The following is a 22,479-nucleotide window of genomic DNA, read 5'->3' on the forward strand; positions in this document are numbered from 1 at the left end:
TTTTCGTTACTAAAGTTGACCTGCGAGAAACCTTCAAAAGCCGGCAACTTTTGAAGGCTCCCGCAGACCTTAATAAAACCCAAACCCCAAACCCCCCCGAACCGATGTGGGATAGAAACCCCACAGGGGTGCCCCGCTGCTAAGAAGTAAAGACCCCCCAGACACCCACTGAAATGGAGAGATCACCTCCCCGAGGTTTCTGTCTTTTTCCGATGACTGAGAAACTCAGACTTTTTCGTTACTAAAGTTGACCTGCGAGAAACCTTCAAAAGCCGGCAACTTTTGAAGGCTCCCGCAGACCTTAATAAAACCCAAACCCCAAACCCCCCCGAACCGATGTGGGATAGAAACCCCACAGGGGTGCCTTTGCTTTTTCAAAGTGACGAGAAGTGGGGTGGCAGCAGAATGTACGTCTTTTGCTTTTCTCTGTCTTTTCCTCCTTGTACCATATGCCCCCAATTGATGCATGCATGCAAACAAATACTACACTACTACTTAAAAAGTTTCCATTACACAATTATTATGTTACACGCTCCAATCTGTGTCCGAGCTACCATGTATTTGCAGCAATTATCCGTGCTTTTATTCAGGAATTTATTCACTAGATTTTTAACTTTTCAACCCCTACTAGCTGCACTCGAGATGAGTGTATTGACCGTTGCTTCAAGATGTGTATAAAATCCTGTGGAAAGGTTTCAGAATCTACGTGATAAAATGACAAGAACGTAAATCAAATCTACATGTTTGGGTTCGGCTACAAAGTCATTGAGCCTCTTTAAGTCGGAGACCACAAAGACTACAGAAATCCCGGAGAAAAGACTACGAAAATTCATGCTCACAGGCTAGCTTTGGTGTCTTTCGAAACTCTACTGCCTCAAAAGTGTGTTTCGAGTGTCAAACGAAAGAGTTATGGGATTAGGTAGTAGTACTACTATCTAGCACTACTTTTTTTTTTTTTTTTAATACAGAAAGTGTTCCAACTTTGTCAGATTAATTTCCTTGTGCCTGTGCACCCCGCCTTCAAGGATACACAAGCGATAAAGAAATCACTCGAACACACGATCTCGAGACCTAACTAGACTACTCCGAAATAAGAGTTGAGTGAGTGAAATGAATACCCACCAGGCACCAGATGAGATGTAGGGCCAAAGCAACGCCAAGGTAAAAGTGGAACACACCTTTATCAACTTGAATTGTGTCCCTTTTTTTTTACTTCTTTTAACCATGAATGATTGTGTGGATTCCCCTGCAGGCCTAAATATAGAATCTTAATGTTTCAAAAATAAAAGATCATTGAACAAAGATTTTGTGTGTGCAATTAGGCAGGTTAAACTTACAAAAAAGGACTAAAAAATCCCTTATTGTCCAAGGGCGACTTCAAATTTTTGTTTGATTGCTAAGTAGTTTTTTTTCAAGGTGTCTAATTGTGTCCTTCCCATCAAACTTTTGGAGGCAAAAATAAATGGTCCCCCGCATTTTATTAGGACACGCAGATCAGCCTTACAATTAGTAAATTAGAATCGATTTCTTTCAGAGATATATTAGTTTGTTGATGAAGGATTTCGTACATGGATAGGGAAAATAATACAAATTACAACAGCCTAGCTAGAGAGGCAGCTAGACGTATGTTCATTGGATTTAAGTACTTCTGAGGAGAGCTTCACCAATTTCTAGACAAACTGACTGGAAACCCTTCCTGACAATATAACTAGTTGCCACTCAAGCGTTCACACGTCTGAGCTAATAAGCTCAGAAACAGACATGATGATGCCGAACATAATCTAGCTATTAACCTCTTCCTTATTTTCCTCCTTGGGTAAATCCTGATCTTTTTCATCCTTGACTTCAATCTTAGGAGCAACAGTCTCTTTATTTTCCACAGGAACATCCTGAAGCTGCAAATTTTTGAAAAGAGTAACATTGAGATACTCTAGTGATGATTAAAAGCAGGCAATTGGGATAACAGTTGATCAAGCAAGCAATGACATAATAGCATGGTCAAGCGATGTCATGATATAGCATACCCCAAGGTTTTTTAAGCTGGCAGTAACATCCTCCTGTTGCTGCCGCAGAGTAGTCCTCAAACCTTGAAATTCCTGGATGTACATTTTTTAACAACTATAAGTACACAGTCAAAACACCAAAAGCTTTTGAGAGACAGTAAAAATGGCCACTCACTGATCGAAGCTGATCTACTTCAACATTGAGGGATTTCTTGAGTTCTAAAAGCTCCTGCAGAAAGAAAGAAAATTAGGCAATGGAAGGGAATCCTACAATTAGTGCTGCTGTTTTCATTCAGCTAATTCTTCTACTGATCCCAAGGCCATAAGTGACATATTTCCAAACAAATGATCAAGGGGTACTTCACTAAAGGAGGGCAAGGCAATTGCAGTAGTCCATCTGGCAAAGAGTAATTTCAAACTAATTAGAACAGTCAATTTCCTGAAACTTATCAGCTGATACCAACGTGCGGGGCAGGCACCATTTTGAGACTATGAGGACAAGCAGCAGTGACAATTGAATAATTTTGTTTCCATTTGCAATGTCAAGCAGCTAAAACTAAAAGGTGCCATATGACAAACATACAATAGATGAGGTCAAATACTATTTTGCAGGCAGATAAAGCCAGACATACAATTACCAAATTCAAACTCATGGGGAATTGGAATGCTACCAGCACTAAAGAGAATCCTCCATGTATCTGCTGTTTACCTCACCATTTTCCATTTCAAATTTCCTTTTCTGCAGTAGTCTAATTTGAAGATAGCTATGAATACCTTTAATACCTTCCATTGAATTAGATCTTTAGTATAAGAATTTTGGTAAATCAATTGCATTTAACATATCTCACTTTGGCAAACTCAGATAAAGAATAATGTGCAGTTGGTCTTTTAACTCAAGATTAGCTTCCAGCAAAGATGCATTCAGAATTTCAAAAAACAACTAAATAATGTCACGAAATTATACGTGATAGGAAGCAACAAAAAGCAAATTCTGAAACTTACATCACGGTAGACCTTAACCTGAGTGTCCAACTTAGACCTCCAACTTTGTAGATCCTATAGCATCAAACAGGAGACATCAACAAAACTAAAGCATAAGCTTTTAGGTACACAAACCACAATAAGAAACAGAGTGTGAGATATGACATTACCTGTTTCAAATTCTGAATTCTGTTGAGCAGCTCTTGCCTCGATTCATTCAATTCCTGCAGTCAAATGCATTTACATCTCAAACATCAATGAGGTCATTTGTTGAACAAAATTGACAACAATGAAAAAAAGCAAAGATCAAAACTTGCAAGTTGGTTCTGTTCATTCTGAATATCTAGACCACAGTCACTAACCACTATCTAGTATCCACCAAAGAGAAAAGCGCAACATCATCAAGTAAAGATCAAAACTTGAACATAGTTTTTTCTGCTGATGAAATTCTAAAGCCACTATCAGGAACAATCCTCTGAGACGAAGGTACAACCGTGAAAAAGACTAATGTACACCACAAATCAACTTGCCCAGTAGCAATCATTTATTGCACCTTACTTCTGCAAGCTTATCAATTAAAGATCAAATCTTGAATCCGGATTTTCCTCATTCTAACCAAAATTTTAAGCCATTGCGAAAAATCATCCTCTGAGGACGAGGTGCAGCCTTTGAAAGCCTAACGTACGACCTAGATCGAGACAAGATGAACCTTTGTCGGGCAAATGAAAATAACAACAAACTCGAAAGAAATTAAAACATACCGCAAGCTTAGGAGTAACGGGTACATTTTCTTTCTTCTGCGAAATTCAAAGAATGTTAAAGAGACAGAAATCACTAATGTCAAAAAAAAAAAACACTAAGTAAGCATAAAAAAAAGCGAGCAGATACCGCGGAGAGAGGGACGGCAGGAGAGGGGGTGGGAGCTGTGGCGGCAGAAGGATTGGAATCGGAGGTAGCCATGGTAGATTTGGGAGGAGAAAATGTGGGATGGATTCAAATTTGGAAGCAAAGTTTCTGAATTTTTTATTAGGGTTTTGAGATGTAGCTTCAAGACTGAAGATTAGAGCTAAGAAGAGGACAAAATGAATAATGGGAAGAAGAAACCAAAACGGAAGTCAAGTACTCCAACTGCTATAGTTCAAAAACACAAGTAATGTGGCGGTTTGGGCGGGCGAAATTACTCTAGTTTAAGAATTTGAAAAAAAAAGGCGAGGAAAACTCTGTAGATTAATGCTAGAAAAAAGAGATGAAAGCTTGGGGTTGTACCGTGAAGGCCTAAATTCATGTTTCAAAAGTGGATAATTGCATTTAACTCCTCCGACCTTTAGATGAATTGTTGTTTGTGGCCTCCAAAAAAAATTTGTTTTTTTAATGTTATGATTCAATTCAATCTCTCTTCAATCTTTAACTAATCATCAAAGCAAAGCATATAGAAAAGAACACTGCACGGAAGTTTGTAGATTAATCTCTTAAAATGTAAGTCGAATGATGCTTCACTTCATAACATTTCCACTGCATTGTTGTTAACTTAATGTTCAACCTTTTTCCTAATCTATGTAGACACAATCACTAAGGTAAATTTACATTACATCTTCTTTTTTTTCTTTCTTTCTTTCTTTTGGCGTTAAAAAAGGATTAGTAGTAAAATTTCCAATTCTATAATAAATTTGATGTGGTTATGATATGTGATCCTATCTATTTGTTCACTCTCACAAATCATCTATACCATATAATATAATACTGTCGAGAGCCTCTTGATATAAATTAAAAGCTATCATTTTATGATTTTTTAATAATTACCTTTCATATATAGTTGGCAGTGTTGTATCTCTTCCTACCTCTATTCTCATAACTATCCACTACCAAACACTAATAGTATATTTGCACATTATATATTATATGAATGTGAATTTTCTATGTATGTATTAAAAATATATATATATATATATAACCTGTTTGGCATGTGAATTTTTTGGGTGTTTGTCTAAAACTTTACTGTAGTTTACTGTAAAATTTTAAAAAAAAAAATTTTGAAGTGTGTTTTTTTTTTTTGAATATTTTGAAGTTTATAGTCTAAAAACTTTGAGAAATTTTTTGAAGTTACTGTAACTAAAGTTTTTAAAAAACTTGTAACAAACAAACTTGACAAAAAACTTATCTTCCAAACAAGGCCCAATTCTTACAAAAAAAATGGTTTCAATAAATATCTTTAAAAAATTTTAAAAAAATTTTTTGTAGCTGCAGCCTGCACACACATCATCGACTGTGCCTTGGACACGACCGCTCCTCCACTCACTCGACCCATTACCTTCAAGAAGTGGAGATTTGACTGCTATGGAATCCAGACCATGACATATCTATGAACTGTAGCAGCCCACCCCATTTCCAAGTGCAAGTTTTTTGACAATGCCCTTTGGAGCCCAGTGACTGTGATCCAAACAAGCCTTTCTTTCTTTCTTTTCATTTTATTTCTAGTCATTGAGGTTGGTGTCCCACACCAGAGACCAATAGGGCAAACATTCCACCATTAGACTACCATTGGACTACCTTCTAAACTCCAATATATATATACGTATTCCAAACTACAAAATATTTCAACCTTAAGCATATCAAACTCTTCTTATTCATGTTTGGTTTTGGGATGTGGAGGTACTTTCCTTTCGGGAATCAAAACTTGAGTATTGGAAAAATGTAAAGTATAAACTAACAGCAATCTCCATCCGGAAGAGGGATTTTTGTTCTGGAGTTTCGTCCCGCTACAATTTAAGCATAAGTCCGGAATTCTTGATCTGGACTTGTGCTTAAATTGTGGCGGGATGAGAAGCTCCAGAAGGAGAAGACTTAATGCTTAAATTGTAGTGGGGTCGTAGTTCCCCTTGGAAGAGTACGTCTCTCATAACGCACCACAGCTGAGCTTTTCAGCATCTTCCCATTTCTGTTCTTGTTCAGGAATTTCTGTCCCTTGTTCTTTAGGGGGAGTTTCAAGATTCAGTTAATTATACTTGGAAGAAAATAGCAGGTTATTCTAGCAAACAGAGCTAGAATATTAGGGGATTGTTTCGAGGAAATGCTTCAAGGCAAATTGTGGTTATGGACTTTCTAGTTGTTAAACGTGTTTAACTTTCTAGCATGTAGACTAAAAATAGCAGTTCTTTCATAAGCCATGCCATGCTGCTTCAAAGCATGTAGACCTTTCCTGCTTTCCAAGCCATGCTGCTTCCTTTCATCTCTGTCTTCATTTCCCAACAATTCCCCTTCCTTGACCTTTCCAAGTATCATATCATCCCATGTCACATTCTTCCCCCTAACCCCTCCCAAACAAACAAGCTGAAAGTATATTTCTTGTCCCCACCCCACAATAACTATCGTAAAAGCGTACCTTTCTTCTACCTGCAGCCAAAAAACATAATCAAATGCTGGTCCATTATGGCAGCCCACTCTTCAGTCTTTTCCCCCGGTGCAAATCATTTCCCACCGCTCTTGGCTGCCCTCTATTGACTTGGATCCAAGTCCATTATACTAGGCTAATCACTAATGTTACAGATTATTATTCACGTGAAGGTGAAGTTGCTGTTCGACTTTGAAACTTTTGCAAAGGTTTTTTAAGAGTTCTCCTTTAAAGCAAAACTTGTCAATAGTAAAAAGCATGCGAGGGTTAGAAATATGAAATAGGAGTCGAATGGGACTAATACAATACTTAGTGCACATAACTAATTTAATTTATTAATTCAGTCTGATTATTGTTTAGGTTAAACTCAAATAATTTCCATCAGATCAACATTAAGTATCTTAATCTTATCTGTATGTGGCGTGACTCAAAATTTACACTCGTTAGGCCAAATGGGAATATTTGATGGAACTAATCACTGCTTAATTTGATTTAATGGCTAATCAACTATTCTTTCACCCCGAGAGGCAACTCCACGATGCTGAGTCCTGTATTGAATGATTCAAACTGGAACGACACCGTGTTCCATGAAAATTCATCCTCCATTTTTCCAGTCTTGAATTTCTAGAAGAGTCCTTGCCTCCTTGGATGGCTTGAAAATATCAAAACAAAATTTCCCAAACGCGAAATGAGCTAGCTACCTTCGCAACAAAGCAATTGAAAATAATAAAAAATAGTTTCCTTTTACCATACTAGTATTATAATTGTTCTAACTTTTGCTAGTACTACAAATGAATAAATCAATCAGACAAAGATTTTCTAATTTCCCATCCCAGGACTGCTCTTCTCTAACGTTAAAAAGAACAAACAGAATCCTTCATTGAGTTTTGTCCAATTCTCGTGTTCGAGTGTGAAGATGGGTGGTCAAGAATCGTTTATATACAGCTTTGTTGCACGAGGTACAATGGTTTTAGCAGAGTTCACCGAATTCACCGGCAACTTCCCGGCCATTGCTGCTCAGTGTCTTCAGAGATTGCCTTCAACCAACAACAAATTTACTTACAACTGTGACCACCACACCTTTAACTTCCTCGTTGAAGATGGTTACGGCAAGTTCTTTTTTTTTTTTTTCCCCTTTTTCTTTCGGCTTTTTTGGATGAATTTCTTTGACCCCGTTATCTTATTTCGCTCGTGACACTGCAAAAAGCTGAACTTAGATTTTAAGTGGTTTGCTCTTCGTTTGGTGCTTTGAACATTTTTTGCCTAATTCAATTTTATGCATTTTTCTTTTATTTTTTCCTGAGAAATGAAATGAGTTATAGTAGTTGGGAAGAAAAAAAGAAGCTGAATTCAAGTTAAATATTTTGTGGGTTTTGTTGGATCTAGTGTTTGGAGTATAAAGGTGGAGTTTTTATCGTTTCGGAATCTAAAGTTTCCATCTTTAGCAAACAAATTAGTTGGCTTCTTTTGTCTTTTTATATTTTTACCTGTATTGGACTTACATGGATGAAGTTATTGGAATTATGATGATATGAGCGGGGATTGGGGGGAATAGGTGCTGCAAATGGTAATCGAGAGCCAAAGCCCAGCAAAACACTGGGGAAGGGTAGATGTACCACCCGGACAAACGCTCTCGCTTGTAAATTTTAGTCGTTTGAGCTTTCTTGGTTTAATAAAGAAAACATTGAGGATTGCTGTTTAGAAAGATTGTTTGCTTAATTAAGCTGTGAAGATATGCAAAGCTCAATTTAGGTTTCTTTCATGGTTTGGAATTTTCGAATTCGTTTCATTGCTATTAAGGTTTAGTTTTTTTCTTAGCAATACATGGAAGCAAAGTATATTACTTGAGCGTTGAGTATGGATTGTGTTCAGGCAATTAGCAGGTTTGTAATGTTTATGTTTGGTGGTTGGCTGCCTGACATGGAATTAATGTAATTGGTTCATTAGCGCTTAAACTGAATACTGAAACATGTGGCAAAGTCATAAGAGAGTTCATATCTTCATGAACTTTAGGAGCTTAAATGCTTGGGAGTCTTGGAAATAGAGAGGACTTAAAGATGTGGTCCTGGGAAGACATCTGATTATCTTAACTGAAGCATTTAAGATGTTATGTAGCATTATAGTTTTAAGAGTTAGATTCAGTTTTTTCCTTTCAACTGTACAAAATTTTTGTACTGCCACATGATTGGGCAAACTAAACATGAAAATGAAGCACTCAGAAAAGATGCTTTTGGAATCGGCAGAGACCACAGGGAATACCAAAGATTAAACTTCTGATTGCTCTGTCATCTTTCATTCTATCTCCTGCACTTATCAGGAGTTTCTTGGATCAAATAAAAGGCAGGTAATGATGTCGTTCTGAATTGACTAAATAGGTTTGTGGTAACTCCATTATGTAGTTTACAGATAGCTATTTTGGTTACACATACCACCCTTGTCTTTTATATCATTGTTTTGGTGCTTATCCTAGGTTGAATCTGTATAAAAGAACTATGGCTGTAAGTTGTCATTATAATCTGCAGTTGCTACATGTTTTCCTGGAAAATTTTGGCAGAATTGCACTCTGATTTTCCTACAATGTAATTCATACTTAATGCTGATTTCATGTTACGACACAAAATTGAAGTCATATGACATTTTAAGGCATGTGCTAGCTTTCTTAGAGTTCAATATCTATGAGGTTTATTTCGCATCCTATAGGTGGTGTTTCTCATTGTCTTGACCTCGTCAGGTGATGGATCTAATTAAATGTATTTTTCATTGGCTTCGACTCTCTTATTTTGATGTTATTACACCATGCAGCTTATTGTGTTGTTGCCAAAGAGTCTGTTGGGAAGCAGATTTCTATTGCATATCTGGAACGTGTGAGAGCTGATTTTAAGAAGAGATATGGTGGCGGTAAAGCAGATACAGCAGCTGCCAAAAGTCTAAATAAGGAGTTTGGGTATGTGGAGAAATAGAAGTTTATTTGATCAAATCATTGTGCTTTTGAAGAGGTAGAATTACTTAAGTAATTGTATTACTTTATTGACAGACCCATTATGAAGGAGCACATGCAGTACATAATTGACCATGCCGATGAGATTGAGAAACTGTTAAAAGTTAAGGCCCAAGTTTCAGAAGTGAAAAGTATTATGTTGGAGAATATAGACACGGTATGTTAACGTGCTTCAAAAAAATGATTTAAGCTCAGCTGCAACTTCTGTTATAATGTTTCTTTACGCCTGTGGATTCTCCTTTTCTCTTTCTTCTTTATCTTTGCAACTTTGAACTTGAAGTAGAATGTTGGGTTTTATGATTCCTTAATTTAGTCATTTCATGCCTGTTATTTGACTTAGCACAACCTAATTCATTTAAGAGTTAAGATTCGTTTTTTAATGTTTTGGGGCGATATACTCTGTTTAAAATTTTCAAGAGAGTTTGGTAATTGAACAGTTGAGCTTCTATCTAATCCATCCATATTTCTTTAGTAATGTTGCTCTACCTCCCATTACATATCCGTGTCCTATGTGGTCTTCCTTTCTGTGTTAAGCATCTCTCTGTGTATAAAGGATAAGTTCGATTTGATTAAGGCTTTCATGCGACAGCTTAAAGGTTCAGAGCAGTGGTTATTTCTCTCATGAAATGTATAGATAAGGTAGATGCATGTTTTGTTCCATGGTGAGAGCATATCGTTGGTACTTCAGCTTATTGGAGGGACTTTCCTGCAGGGCTGAATGAAGTAATTTACTTGATGACTCCATCCATCTGTATGTTTTCCATATTTGCCATAATGTGAAATTTGTAGCAAATAATACTTCATCATTGTTGATGCTGATGTTTCATGACCGAGAACTGATGAATCTTTAATCCACGCTCAATTGTTGGTGATTAGCAATCAATCGCTGCTTTCTTTGTTGAGAATTTGATGTTCGTATACTACAATGCAGGCAATTCAAAGAGGGGAAAACCTAACCATTCTTTCTAACAAGGCTGAAGATCTACGTGATTCAGTAGGTTCAATCTTTGTCTGCTTTCCTGCACACATTCTCTTAATGTGATTTGTGAACTTAACACAAGACAACGGTGCGAAGAACCGCAACGACTTTCTTAAAATCTTCTCTCTCTCTCTCTTATCTACAGGCTCAAGAATTCAAGAGCAAAGGTACACAAATCCGACGAAAAATGTGGTACCAGAACATGAAGATTAAATTGATCGTGCTTGGAATTATCGTCTTTTTTGTCCTTGTAATCTGGCTATCCATCTGCCATGGGTTTGACTGCACCAACTAGCTCTCTACTATCAAATCAAATGCTTAATCTTGGCAAAGGAACTCTGCTGACGCACGCAGACTCTTTCAAGCGATAACATGATTGCCGAGTGGAGCAGATTGGAAATCGGGGAAAACGGTCAAGGAAAGGGAGGGGGGAATTTTTGAATGTGTATTATATTTGGTGGTTTGCATGTGTTAATGTGATTGTTTAATCTAGGTATGAGGGATTCTAGATATTCTTTAATTTTACGGCCTAGAATGAGATAAAAGTTACACTTTGATGATGTCTTTCTAAGTATTTTCTAGCGTCTGTGTCATGCTCCATATGTGGCTTTGTATACGAACACGCTCAGCTCAGCTGCAGAGTAGTTCTATCTGTTCATAACAATGCATAGTATTGTATCTATTTCAGGGCATAAACCTGTTTTCGACATCTCTGTTTATTTTGTACGCTACTGCAGTCAACTCAATCTCTTCACAGCCCAGAGTCTGTCTGTCCATTGCTTATGTCTTGGAATGGTCTTTCTTTTCATTGTTCAAAATGGGCCCAAACATGACTTTACCATTTGGGTCTTGATGCTTGATTTGGGTGGTCCATGGCTCCAAGCAATTAATCTAAACTACAATTTGATGATCAAAAATTCCAGGATAAGAACATTGTTAATTATCAGAAAGCATGCGTTCTCAGCCTGGAAATCAGCTTTTGTTCCGGGCTTATAGTGGTAAATATGGGACCATTGGCGAACAGATGCCACGAGTATAAATTCATTCGCTAATGCTAAATTTTTAAGGAAAATTAGTAAAAGATATTGAAAAGAAACTTTCAAAAAGTGGTTCATTAATGCTACAAAGGCTTTTCCAAGACACCATCTACTTATTCTCTCAAAATTCCCCTACGTATTCTGGCTATTGTCTACTGACTGTTATTATTTCTGTTTAAAGAAATGAGATGAAGTTTTTCTGCGAGTATTGAGGTACACTTTCATTCCATCCCAAGGTAGTCCATTGCATATCGTACAATTTTTTCTCCCTCTTTCTTACCATCCCTTTTCTCTCAAGAAACAATAGGAAGGAAAACAGGAAACAGTAGCCATTTTTTCAATGATAGTTAGTGACTTGAGCAGTGAATTTGCATATATATGTTTTGAGCGCTGAAAAGGGGAGTAAAAATCCTATACTATATGCCTTTAGTGGGTGCTGTATAGTTTTCAACTTGTAGTAAATTTTTTTTTTCATTTTAGTTATTTATATATATATATCAATTTGAAACCCATTTAATATTTGAAGTTTGTATCTCAGATCAATTGGATAATTTACCACATATGCATGGACTATGAGCTATTTGAACACTATTACACTTGAATTTTATGATGTAATCACGACGACGTAAGTTAAACACGTATTTATTTGTATACTCCCTCCGTCCCAAAAAGACATGTTAATTACTTCATTTTTATGCAGATTAAGAATTGCAAGTTAATATAGTTCATGTAATCATATTTAGTTAGTACTCTCCTCATGCACCCTTCAATTAATGCTAGTTTTAGTTCGTAATATATTTAGAAAATTACTTCTACTAGAATAATTGATTAATGGAGTAATAAATTTACTGATAAAGATGCACGTTAAATATGAACACAGTAATAAAGTGATAAACTAGATACTTTTTTAAAAGGTAAATAATCTTATAATTTGGGACAAATACAAAAGAAAAGCGTGCATGAGAGAACAGGAATTGGTAATATTAACTTTGCTTCTAAAAACTGATTACAAACATAAAATAAGCATTTGATCAAATTGACGTCCAAAATCGCCAATCTAGCTTAAACGGGACTAAGAGTCTGATCTCTTTGTGTTACCTACTATGTCTTGATTACTAGCACTGACCAACAGGTGAAGTATATATGAAGTTATAGGCCTAAGTGTAATTTCTTGGGTTTAGATATGGAAACCACTCCTTCTTCTAGCACCCTTGGCTGGCTGAGTTGAACCCTTTCTTAGATAAGTTGGAATAGGAGTAGAAGTGGCGTAGAATTTAGGTATTGACCAAAAAAGAAAGAAAGAAAGAAAGCACGAAAGAAAACTACCACAACTTGGCTTCTTCCTTGGATAGTTTAGAGCAAAAGAAAACTTCAAATCAAGAAATCCAAACACTTTTAAGACTAATTACCTCCTGACAAATTGGCTTTCACGTACTAGGTTGAATTGATTATTGCACGAGCAGCTTGCTGGGAGGGATGGTCCCAAAGCGATTAGTTAATTTAATGGGTTAGAGGCAGCAGAAGTCGTGGTTTGCCAAACTCATCGAACTTGTGAAACACCTTTTTCTACCTAGGGGCCGACACTTGCGTAAAGAATGACGCCCCTAATCACAAGAAATTATGGTGGGCGCTGGAAGAGCAGCTGGGCTTCACTTAAAGAACAGCATCAATTCACCATCTAGTGTGTGAAAAAAAAAAAAAGAGGAAGGAATCTGCTGCATGGGACACAGGGAACCAAATAAATTCTCTTCACTTTGGGGATACCATAATACATACAGTTGTATTCTTGGCTTCGGCCTTATCAAAACATATATTTGAGGTCCATGCACCGAATTCCAGAGTTCTATCATCTTGTGCACTTGCTTCTATGTATATACTTCAAAATCACCAGCACTGGCGGTACGATTCTTCCATTATAATACTACTATTTCTTTGGGCTGATTTAACCGAAAGCGTCTTTTAGGAGAGGATTACAAATGTCTCTAAAAGTGGATATTCTTGCTCAAAGAAAATTCAAAAAAAAAAAGAAGAAGAAGAAGAAAAGAAAACGGCCATTGCAAGCCAACAGGACGCAGCAGATAGCGGATGGAGTACATCTTTTCGCAGCATGGAAATGTAGAAATTACAAGGGATGCTAGCTGTTTCTGCAATGCCAATGGGAAAAACTTGGGAAATGACAACAAATTCTTTTGTTTTTTTTTATTTTCTGACTAAAAGTTTTTAAACGCATTGTTTGGTAATTACAGGAGAAAGGATGGAGATGTGATTATCATGCACAGCGAGGAAGAACTAATGATGTTTTAATGGTGTGGAAGTTGAATGTAACCAAAACGCGTTGAGAAGTACTCCAAAATATATATACTTTTACACTCGTAATAATTCGTTACACTTTCCTCTAACAATGCATTACGTACTTGCCTAATCATCAAAAGAGGAGGAATGCCTTAATGCTGCTATTCCTTCAAGTTACAAAGCGTTAAGAAAAGGAGCGACTCCTCTCATACCTCTGCTGCCTACTGGAATTTAAACTCTAGAGATGTAGTTAGTCATGCATTACTCGTAGCCAACTCACCTGAAGCAATTTAGTTGGTTTTTCATATAGAGTAAAAGTAAGATAGAACAAATTGAATTGGAAATGTTCACTAAAATTGTGAGAGATAGAGTAATTCAAACGCACGAGAAGCCAATTCTTGATACTAATGAAATAGCAGAATCATTATATTACATGATGTACAGGAACATCAATGGCAAACAACCTTGTACGCATTACATAAGCATTAATGTGCTAGCACCAAGCTCATACAGTGGCAACTTCCCAGCACACACTAGTATGATACATAGACTCATGACTGGTTAAAAGCAACCTAAAGCCAAGTGACTGCAAACACACAAAAAAAAACCACAATTTTGCAAAAAAAAAAAAAAAAAAAATCAGACAGAAGCAATCAAGGGACATGACGTGGACCTAAAGGCTAAAGTTCAACTTCAACCTAGTGATTACCGCCTTATTGCATGTCCCTAACTTCAAACTCATCACGATTCTTGACGACAATATCATACATATGCATGGACTTGAACTTTCTAAAGTCCTTGGGAAGAGAGATGAGGTCAATGGTTGATCTCTTATGGAACTGAAGGAGGTCAGGATCATCATAGTATCTCTCCCATCCCAGAGATAGCAGCTTGCTCTCGAGGACAGAATACGATGTTATGACTTCATTACTTGCCAGATGGACGAGCACTTTGCGACGAGAACTAGAACCTTGATACTCACCAGGATTCTCCACCAGACGGACAACACCGTTGCTGAAAACCCACACCCCCGACATTTTTAAAGTAGATATATGTTGTTCGGGAGAGTTATGCGTAAATGCTCAAGAAAGAGGTGGCTAGCTTGGATATGAACTCAAGAAAGAGGTTAGCGGGGTTTATATAGAGGTTGCTGGATGGCATGATACGCTACGCTAACTTGATAGTATTATGGTGGTGATATCACATGGATTGAGGGTTCCATCGCTTGATTACTGAAGTGTCTTGGAAAGTTCACTTCAATATACATATATAGTCATAACACTGTAAATTAAGAATATCTTTTAGTGACTTTAACCAATTTTGCTAATGAATCATTTGTCTTTTTTCATATGTGTCATCTCAGGTACGCTTTCTTTGTATGCCTTTATAGTAGTAACTTGTCGATCTCAAGATGGATATTTGATAGAATTAGCCTTTGAAAGAGCACAAACTAGATACAATTTGAGAGGAAATTGAAAAACAGACATGAAGTTGATAAATTAGCTAGCTCTTCCTAGGGAAATGTTTGTTTTTTATTGATAAATTAGTTAGTTCAAATTGAAAAGATAGTGCTGCACATGTGACACACTTTTTCCAATTTTAGGTTAGAAAAGGCTCATACCCTGTTTTTGTCACCGTGAACAAAACATGGAGCTAGCAGCCTTCGAGTGCAAAATGGTGGCTAACTTCAATATTCAATTCATGCATGGTGGAAGATGAGTCAATAGTTAGTTCTTAGAAGACTTTTTAGGCTAGATGTTGGTAATTCATTGATTAAACAAAAATTTCTAACAGACACTCGGCCTTCAAATGTCAAACTACACAAGTTTAAACTTGCAATGGGACTTAAAAGACGCTGAAAGTCTCTGAAATTATTGAGCAAGTTTATGTTCTTCTTTGAACTTAAAAGACGCGGATTTGATTTTAAAATGTTCTAAGATTTGTCTATTAGAGCTTATACGCAACTGCGAACCACTCTTGCAAAAACATGAGACAGAAATTAACAATAATTATCCTCTTAATGATGATGGTGCACTATAAATGAAAATCGGATAATGTAGAAATGGTGCTGTGTGTGTCATGAAGATTATTCTTGACATTAAATGTGGATGAGAAAACATTCACGCAATGACTGACCTATGCATGGCCTTAAATGACAAAACTTTGCTGTCATAATCAAACTCATTAAAGACAAATGAAGATCTCTCATGCCCCATTCTTTGTGGATAGGGTGCATGGGAATAAAAAACTTCTTGCTCTGCTCGATCCCGCCATTTCAGCATTGCATGAGTTCAAGTCATCTTTATGCCCAAAAGATAGCTACGTAAAGAGTCTGAGAGAGATAGGGAAAGGAGAAGAACATGTCATAGTAGCCCATTCAAATGAGGAATGGGATTGTAGCCTTTAAGTCTGACAAGAATAGGAAAGATCTTCCAACACTTTCTTGATCTCATAGGAGCAGTACTCATCTTTTCTTTTTGCTAGCATTAGACACGTGGTGATAAGCCTCTTATCTACTCCCTCCAATACAAGTCAAATTGGCTTAGTATGAATGCATTTTATCAGTTCCATTGTTTGATCGGAGCAGATAGCTAGGGACCTCCAGATTATGATCTCCTATAACTTTTGAAGCACATGTTGCTTGGATTCTTCCAGTATGGCTGCTCCTTCCATACTTCTTGTTGAAATTATTCCTATAGGAGATGGGCAACTCCTCTTGTTATTTTGGACCCTCATCTCCTTTTGCGGAAACTGCTAAATGATCCTACAATCTATGGAATCTGAAAGCATTTGGCTTTTTGGTAGAGTTTCACCACATATTACTTTAGCTTTCATTGGTTTATCAGCAACTATGTGCTGTCAAAGTAAGCATTGGCTATCCTAAAGCACTAGACTGTTTTTTCTTTAAAAATGAGGAAAGCGGTGAGAACAAAAGTGTTTAAGTATTAATTTTTCTGATCATTATAACAGGAGATATTAATACGATCCATTGAACTTAAAAATAAAGTTTTGGACCATCCTCACGAAAACAAATAAAAAGTATATAGCTACATAACTAATACTATTACAGGACACAAAGAAAGCCTATCTGTTTCTTTAGTTTTAGCATTCATATGAGTCATGACATTAAATAAGAAAGACAGATTATCTCCATGATCATATGACCATTTGCTCCTTTCTGGGATACTGAAGAAATCTGTCTAAGTTCTAATTATTAGCTGATTAATGTCTTTTTCAATAAATCTCCACTTAATCTAACTAGCTCTTCTAACAAACTTTTTCCAGTTTAAAGGGGAAAAAAAAATTTACAGATAAAGAGTAAAGATTGGTTTTACATGGACGTTGAAGGTAAATGATATATATATAGATTATATAGTTGTACTTATCTTACCATGATATCAGGTAGCAGAAAAATTGCCAGCTCCGCTGGCTGGTATCATATAATTGAAACTTGTCGCGGTATATATTCATGTGCAGACATGTCCGTGCCTTGGAAATTCGGTCTCTACAGTTTGCTGGGACTCTGATCAACTTCTTTGCCTCAGTCCCTCCCGTAAAAACATGCGGTTTCCAATGAAAACCTAAAACCGTACAACCCTACCCCCTCCACACAACCCCCAAAGAAAAAAAAAAAATACACAATCCTTTTTACCCACACACCTTAAGGGTATGTGGGACAGATGCGATAGACTAGCGCCCAATAGAATTCGGAACCATTCTTGGAGTAGGGGCGCCGATAGTACTCAAAATGGAAACTTGTCATATTCCTAGCTCAGCCAAAAGTTTCCATTTTGGTGCATTAAAATTGATGGTCGTTTTGCATCCATCTCTCAAGTCATCTCTAGCTAGTTGCCTCAATCCCCCGGACCAAAGACAACTAGATTCTCATGTTGTTACTATACATAGCAAAACACTGTTTCATGCAGAAAGTTCCCGTTTACGAGTCATTTCCACTCTAATCATGGAGTTATTTTAGCTAGTGCTTTAATTTTATTAGTGTTATTCTGTTCAATGATTAGACTTTGACATGTTTAAATTGGCTTAATTTCTTGTTTTTATGTTACATTGTAGTTTGTAGGTCATGACTACAGTCGCGAAGAGGAAGTTCGATCTCTGAATAGTTGAGATCGCACTTATTTTGGAAACCCCAAGTCCGTGTGATTAATAAGCATGTGCATGCGCATCATTCTGAACCACATCAATTCCATTTCTTGAATGTGGGAAATGGCAGACATATGGAACTTTTAAAGATTTAATGCCATTTTCCACCTCCTGATTGAACAACTGTAACTCTCGGCCATCGGCTCCTCAAATAGCCAAGTCCTAGCTTTCGCCCGTGCCTCGGTGCCCTGTCATCTATAATTCTGCTCTTCAAACAGATTGCAAGTAATAAGCGAAATGATTAGACGAAATTGCGTGGTAACTAAGTACCTATTGAATTTGCAAGATAATTTCCAAGACCTTGCTTTACGTCTCAGTCATCCCATCCAGAAAAATTGCAATTCGTCCGCTCAATGTTTACACAAAGTTAAGTGCAGGTAGTGTATTAGTGCCAATATGGAATATGGCGAAAGTCGTTTTGTAAGTGTATCGAGTAAAGTTATGTGCAGGTGAATTATCGTGCTTTATGTATGATCAAGAAGATAATGTAGTTAATTAGTTGATCAGCCACCTTACTGCACATTGCCATACTAAGTAAAAACTCGATTGAAGTACAGCAATATTCTCAACTTATATTACAGAATCATTACTACCACACATGTGGAGTAACTTTACAAGCACATGAACACAAATAGAAACAACACCTCTATCCTACATTAGCATCCTCAGTTAATGGAACATGTCCAGTTGGAGGCACTGTGGAGGAACTAAAGATTACCACACCCAAGAGAAAACGAAAGCAAACTAAGATTACCACACCCAAAACCAAGTGAATATAGATAGACTCAAGTGACTAATAACTTAAAGACTAAAAATCACATATCTCTAACTTCGAATTCGTTGCGATTCTTGACGACAATATCATACATGTGCATGGACTTGAACTTGCTGAAGTCTTTGGGAAGGGAGATGAGGTGAATCGTGGATCTTTTATGGAACTGAAGGAGTTCAGGATCATCATGGTACCTCTCCCAACCTAAGGCTGATAGCTTTCTTTCGAGGACAGCATAGGATGTGATGACTTCATTGCTTGGGACGTGGACTAACGCCTTACGAGAGTCACCAGGGTTCTCGACAAGTCGAAGGACACCATTCCTGAAAACCCACACACCTGACATCTTTTGTACTAGTTGCTTTGTGCGTATGTGCGGAGAAAAGTATCTCAGAAAAAGGACTTAATTGAAAGCAGTGGGATTTCAAGCTTGAACCTGAACTTGATCAAGGGAACGCCCAAGTGGGGTTTATATAGGGGTGGCCCAAGACTTGGTACTGTACCGATACGAGCACTAGCTAGCGCATCCTGCAGCGCTTAAGAGAACGATTTTAACGGATCAGGGTTTTTTCAATTGTATGATGCAGTCTAAATACCTATACAACAAATATAGAAGCTAACATAACAGTACGACAAATTTTGATACGTTTGAAAATCGTATATCATAATGAATTTATCTCATCAAAATTGCATCCTATAATTATAATTGTGTTTCAAGGAGTCCAATCGAATTATGACACATGCACTTAAAAGGGTTGCACATCAATTTAAGAGCTTGGTTTAGTGGGCATCAAGGAGGACTTAAGCTGTAGGTAGAGGTTCAAATTTCATCTGCACTGAAAACAATCCAAGGGTGGTGTCAATGCATTCTTTTGGTCCAGTAAAATCTGTATATCTATTAGTCCCAAATACAAGCTTCTTTAGTCTCCCTCTCCCCTCTAGTTTAGAATAGAATAGGTTATACAACTGTTATCGTTTCTTTAAAAAAAAAACTTAAAGGGTTACACCTCATTGTCTTAAATATGAATCCTCATGGGAATTTTTTTTAACGTTCTTTTTACACTTAATTTATTTAAGTAATTGATTTAATATCTTCTAAACTAACAGTGAAAAATATACTTTTTTTCCTTTTTACGATAGAATTTGGATTTTGTTCCACTTGTGCAAAAGAGAGATTTCAAACACAAATAGAGATGATGTGCCGTGAACCTGCGATCCTTAATGTAAAGAAATCATTCACCCATCAATTGGAATATGTTAATCCACTTCTGAATCGTTGCGTGGGCATCAGTGCTGGGAGGGTTTAGAGACCAGTCAAAGTTTTTCTGGCTCAAATTTGGGAGTGGTCCCTGTGAAGGCAAGTATAAGGAAACATTGGTTGTCAAGGTGTTTGGAACAAGCTGAACCTTGTTTTTGATTGTTAGGGGGTGGAAGAAGATATTGGATTGAGAAGAATCCATTTCCCTCTGTCCAATTCCTTAAACCCCACACCTTGCCTGGGAATCTTGATTTGGAGAGAAATTTTGGAAACTATAATAGCAACACTTTTTCTAGAAAAGGGCTAACAGAAAATGACTAATGCATTGCATCGCATCAACTGAGTTGATACCATAGTGGTGCATTACGGGTCACAACTGCTCATATTCGTATCAAAGCCATTGTCCAAAGATGATTGGATGCCGACGTTGAGAGACCCAAAAAGTTTGAATGGACCCTGCACCTGCAGTACTCTATGAATGATTTGTGAAGCTCTCTATTAGTAGTTGCTTAATTAATAATCTAATTTGTGCTAATGAACCCACTGATCGATTAAACTTCACTACCCCCGTACACTTCTTGTCGATCGATCTGTACAATTTGCTAATTAACAAACAATCATGAAACAACTCAACAGATCCAGAAAGCTAGGGCTATGTTTTCCAATTGCATAGCCGGTAGTGAAATAACTCAGATAAAATGCTATCGAAGTATAATAATGAGTTAATCTTAATTATATGCATTAACAACGTATACATTATCACATAATTTAGATTAATTATCATACATTTAATGGTGATTATATGCATACTGTTTGTGTACAAAAGATTAATTATATATATATATATATATATATAATTACGTATATAAAGTATATCAAGAAGTGGATAACATCGGTGGAGCATGGATGGCTACAATGCCTAGAGTTTAGTAGAGCTGTGCTCGGAGTGCTGAAAATTCAAGAACTTTGTGGCTTGTAGGACCAAATGAGAAGAGATTCCCGGCGTTTCTGATTGAGAGACGGTAATGACTTTAGCATCAAAAGATGACCGGATTTTGTGGCCTGCAGACCTGTTGCCTAACTCCATTGACTTTTCAGGTCTTCTCTTCATTTTCTATTCTTTTTCTTCTGGAAAATCATCCAACACCAATTATCAACTTACTTTAAGTAAAGAAAAAACCCTCCCAACCTTTTAACGCTCAACTGAGAGAAGACTCTAATAATTCTCTTCTAACAACTGAATCGACCCTAATGATTAAGTAAAATAAATATGTCCTCTAAAATTAAGAAGGCCACGAGATTTGCCAGAGTATCCCGGGAGGATTAGCATGGCCGGAGTATCGACCGTCTTGAGGAAAAACATATATATCCATCATTGATTCTTTATCTATATTATACCACAGACAACTAAACTAAAATTTTTTTCAAGTAATGAAACTACGACGAGATCTAATATATAGATAAATCAGATGATTGTTCTCGATCATTTTGAATAGATAAAACTATTGTGTCATGATTCTACAGAAGCCATTACATCATTAGTTAGCGATATATATAAACCCTAAAAGAAGAATGTATTGATACTTATTTGTCTTTGGGCTCACCAACAAGCTAGTAAAGTAACATTATGTAGTACATGAGCTTTGCTAACGCAAATGCATAGGAGGAGATTACACTCTACATTGATGTACCCAAAACTTGCGCTTTTGATGCATGGATGACTTGTATCATTAGTATTGAAATTTGTATAAGTTGTGAAATTTGGATGAAAATGTTTGAATTTAGTAGCTTGCATAATATCCGTACTCCAACATTCTTTTTTCTTTGGCTGCACAAAGAACCGGAACATATGAATAGAAGTACACAAAATGAGTAGTTATACGTTCAAGTCCAGCGTATTTTGATTAACATTCTAAAAGGGGTAATACACCCTTCTGAAGATCGATGATACAGGTCAAACTGAACTGAAGATCCTCGATCAAACTGAAATAAAAGTTTTTGCAGCGTTTCTATCGTTCTCTTCCAAAATAATAGGTTTTCTACTTAAGTTTTAAATGTCCCAATCCATCAAAGAACTCCAAGACAATGAAATGTGAGAGTAATAATAGTAGTAACCCTGTGCTTAAAAAAAAAAGGGACAAAAAACCCTGTGCTTGAATATCTATCCTAGCTAGATGAGTAGCAAGCAAAACTTATCATAAGTGTGGAATTTCTGTCTGCCTACAAAAAGGTGAATGGGCAATGTATAATCGTAAACAAGCAGCAAATTGAAAAGTCTGATCCCCTTTTTGATTCTTGGCTCTATTTTATCGCAACCATTGAAAAGTTTTTTGCGTTGGTTGCATGGCTTAGTGACCTACAATTTCACTTTGGTGAGCATCATGGTCTCTTCCCAATCAGGAACTGTCACTCCTTCCCCCTCGTGAACAATGGTCCTCTGACCGGCGGGGAGCCGACAAAGGCCATCGCTGCATTTTTCATGACAAATATTTGGTTTTTGGACCCCCAATTCATCTGCATACCATATAGCTTATCCGAATCTTAAAAATATAATGGACCACCTTTTATCATACGTACGAAAAATTTGTGTGCTATTAGGGTTTTCAACCT

The 22,479-nt window shown here is 36.9% G+C and overlaps 4 protein-coding genes across 4 annotated transcripts; 1 reads left to right on the top strand and 3 right to left on the bottom strand.

The window, feature by feature from the left end:
• Nucleotides 1-1,506: 1,506 nt before the first annotated feature.
• Nucleotides 1,507-4,232, bottom strand: LOC113736788 (uncharacterized). The gene is made up of 7 exons (XM_027263917.2): nt 3,873-4,232; nt 3,746-3,781; nt 3,155-3,208; nt 3,006-3,059; nt 2,179-2,232; nt 2,025-2,096; nt 1,507-1,895 (listed from the first exon to the last, which is right to left on the bottom strand). The coding sequence occupies exons 1-7, from the start codon at nt 3,942-3,944 to the stop codon at nt 1,782-1,784; spliced, it is 456 nt and encodes a 151-aa protein (XP_027119718.1). The 5' UTR covers nt 3,945-4,232; the 3' UTR covers nt 1,507-1,781.
• A 2,708-nt stretch (nt 4,233-6,940) lies between these two features.
• On the top strand, nt 6,941-11,056 carry LOC113736705 (vesicle-associated membrane protein 724-like). Its single transcript, XM_027263780.2, has 5 exons — nt 6,941-7,481; nt 9,175-9,316; nt 9,407-9,527; nt 10,302-10,364; nt 10,495-11,056. The coding sequence occupies exons 1-5, from the start codon at nt 7,289-7,291 to the stop codon at nt 10,642-10,644; spliced, it is 669 nt and encodes a 222-aa protein (XP_027119581.1). The 5' UTR covers nt 6,941-7,288; the 3' UTR covers nt 10,645-11,056.
• A 3,017-nt stretch (nt 11,057-14,073) lies between these two features.
• LOC113737064 (flowering-promoting factor 1-like) lies at nt 14,074-14,879 on the bottom strand. Its single transcript, XM_027264313.2, has one exon. It carries the CDS (start codon nt 14,713-14,715, stop codon nt 14,392-14,394), a length of 324 nt encoding a protein of 107 aa, XP_027120114.1. The 5' UTR covers nt 14,716-14,879; the 3' UTR covers nt 14,074-14,391.
• A 3,512-nt stretch (nt 14,880-18,391) lies between these two features.
• Nucleotides 18,392-19,102, bottom strand: LOC113736613 (flowering-promoting factor 1-like protein 3). Its single transcript, XM_027263673.2, has one exon. It carries the CDS (start codon nt 18,955-18,957, stop codon nt 18,655-18,657), a length of 303 nt encoding a protein of 100 aa, XP_027119474.1. The 5' UTR covers nt 18,958-19,102; the 3' UTR covers nt 18,392-18,654.
• Nucleotides 19,103-22,479: the final 3,377 nt, after the last annotated feature.

The sequence above is a fragment of the Coffea arabica genome, chromosome 3e (assembly GCF_036785885.1).
Source record: "Coffea arabica cultivar ET-39 chromosome 3e, Coffea Arabica ET-39 HiFi, whole genome shotgun sequence".
NCBI classification, from domain to species: domain Eukaryota; kingdom Viridiplantae; phylum Streptophyta; class Magnoliopsida; order Gentianales; family Rubiaceae; genus Coffea; species Coffea arabica.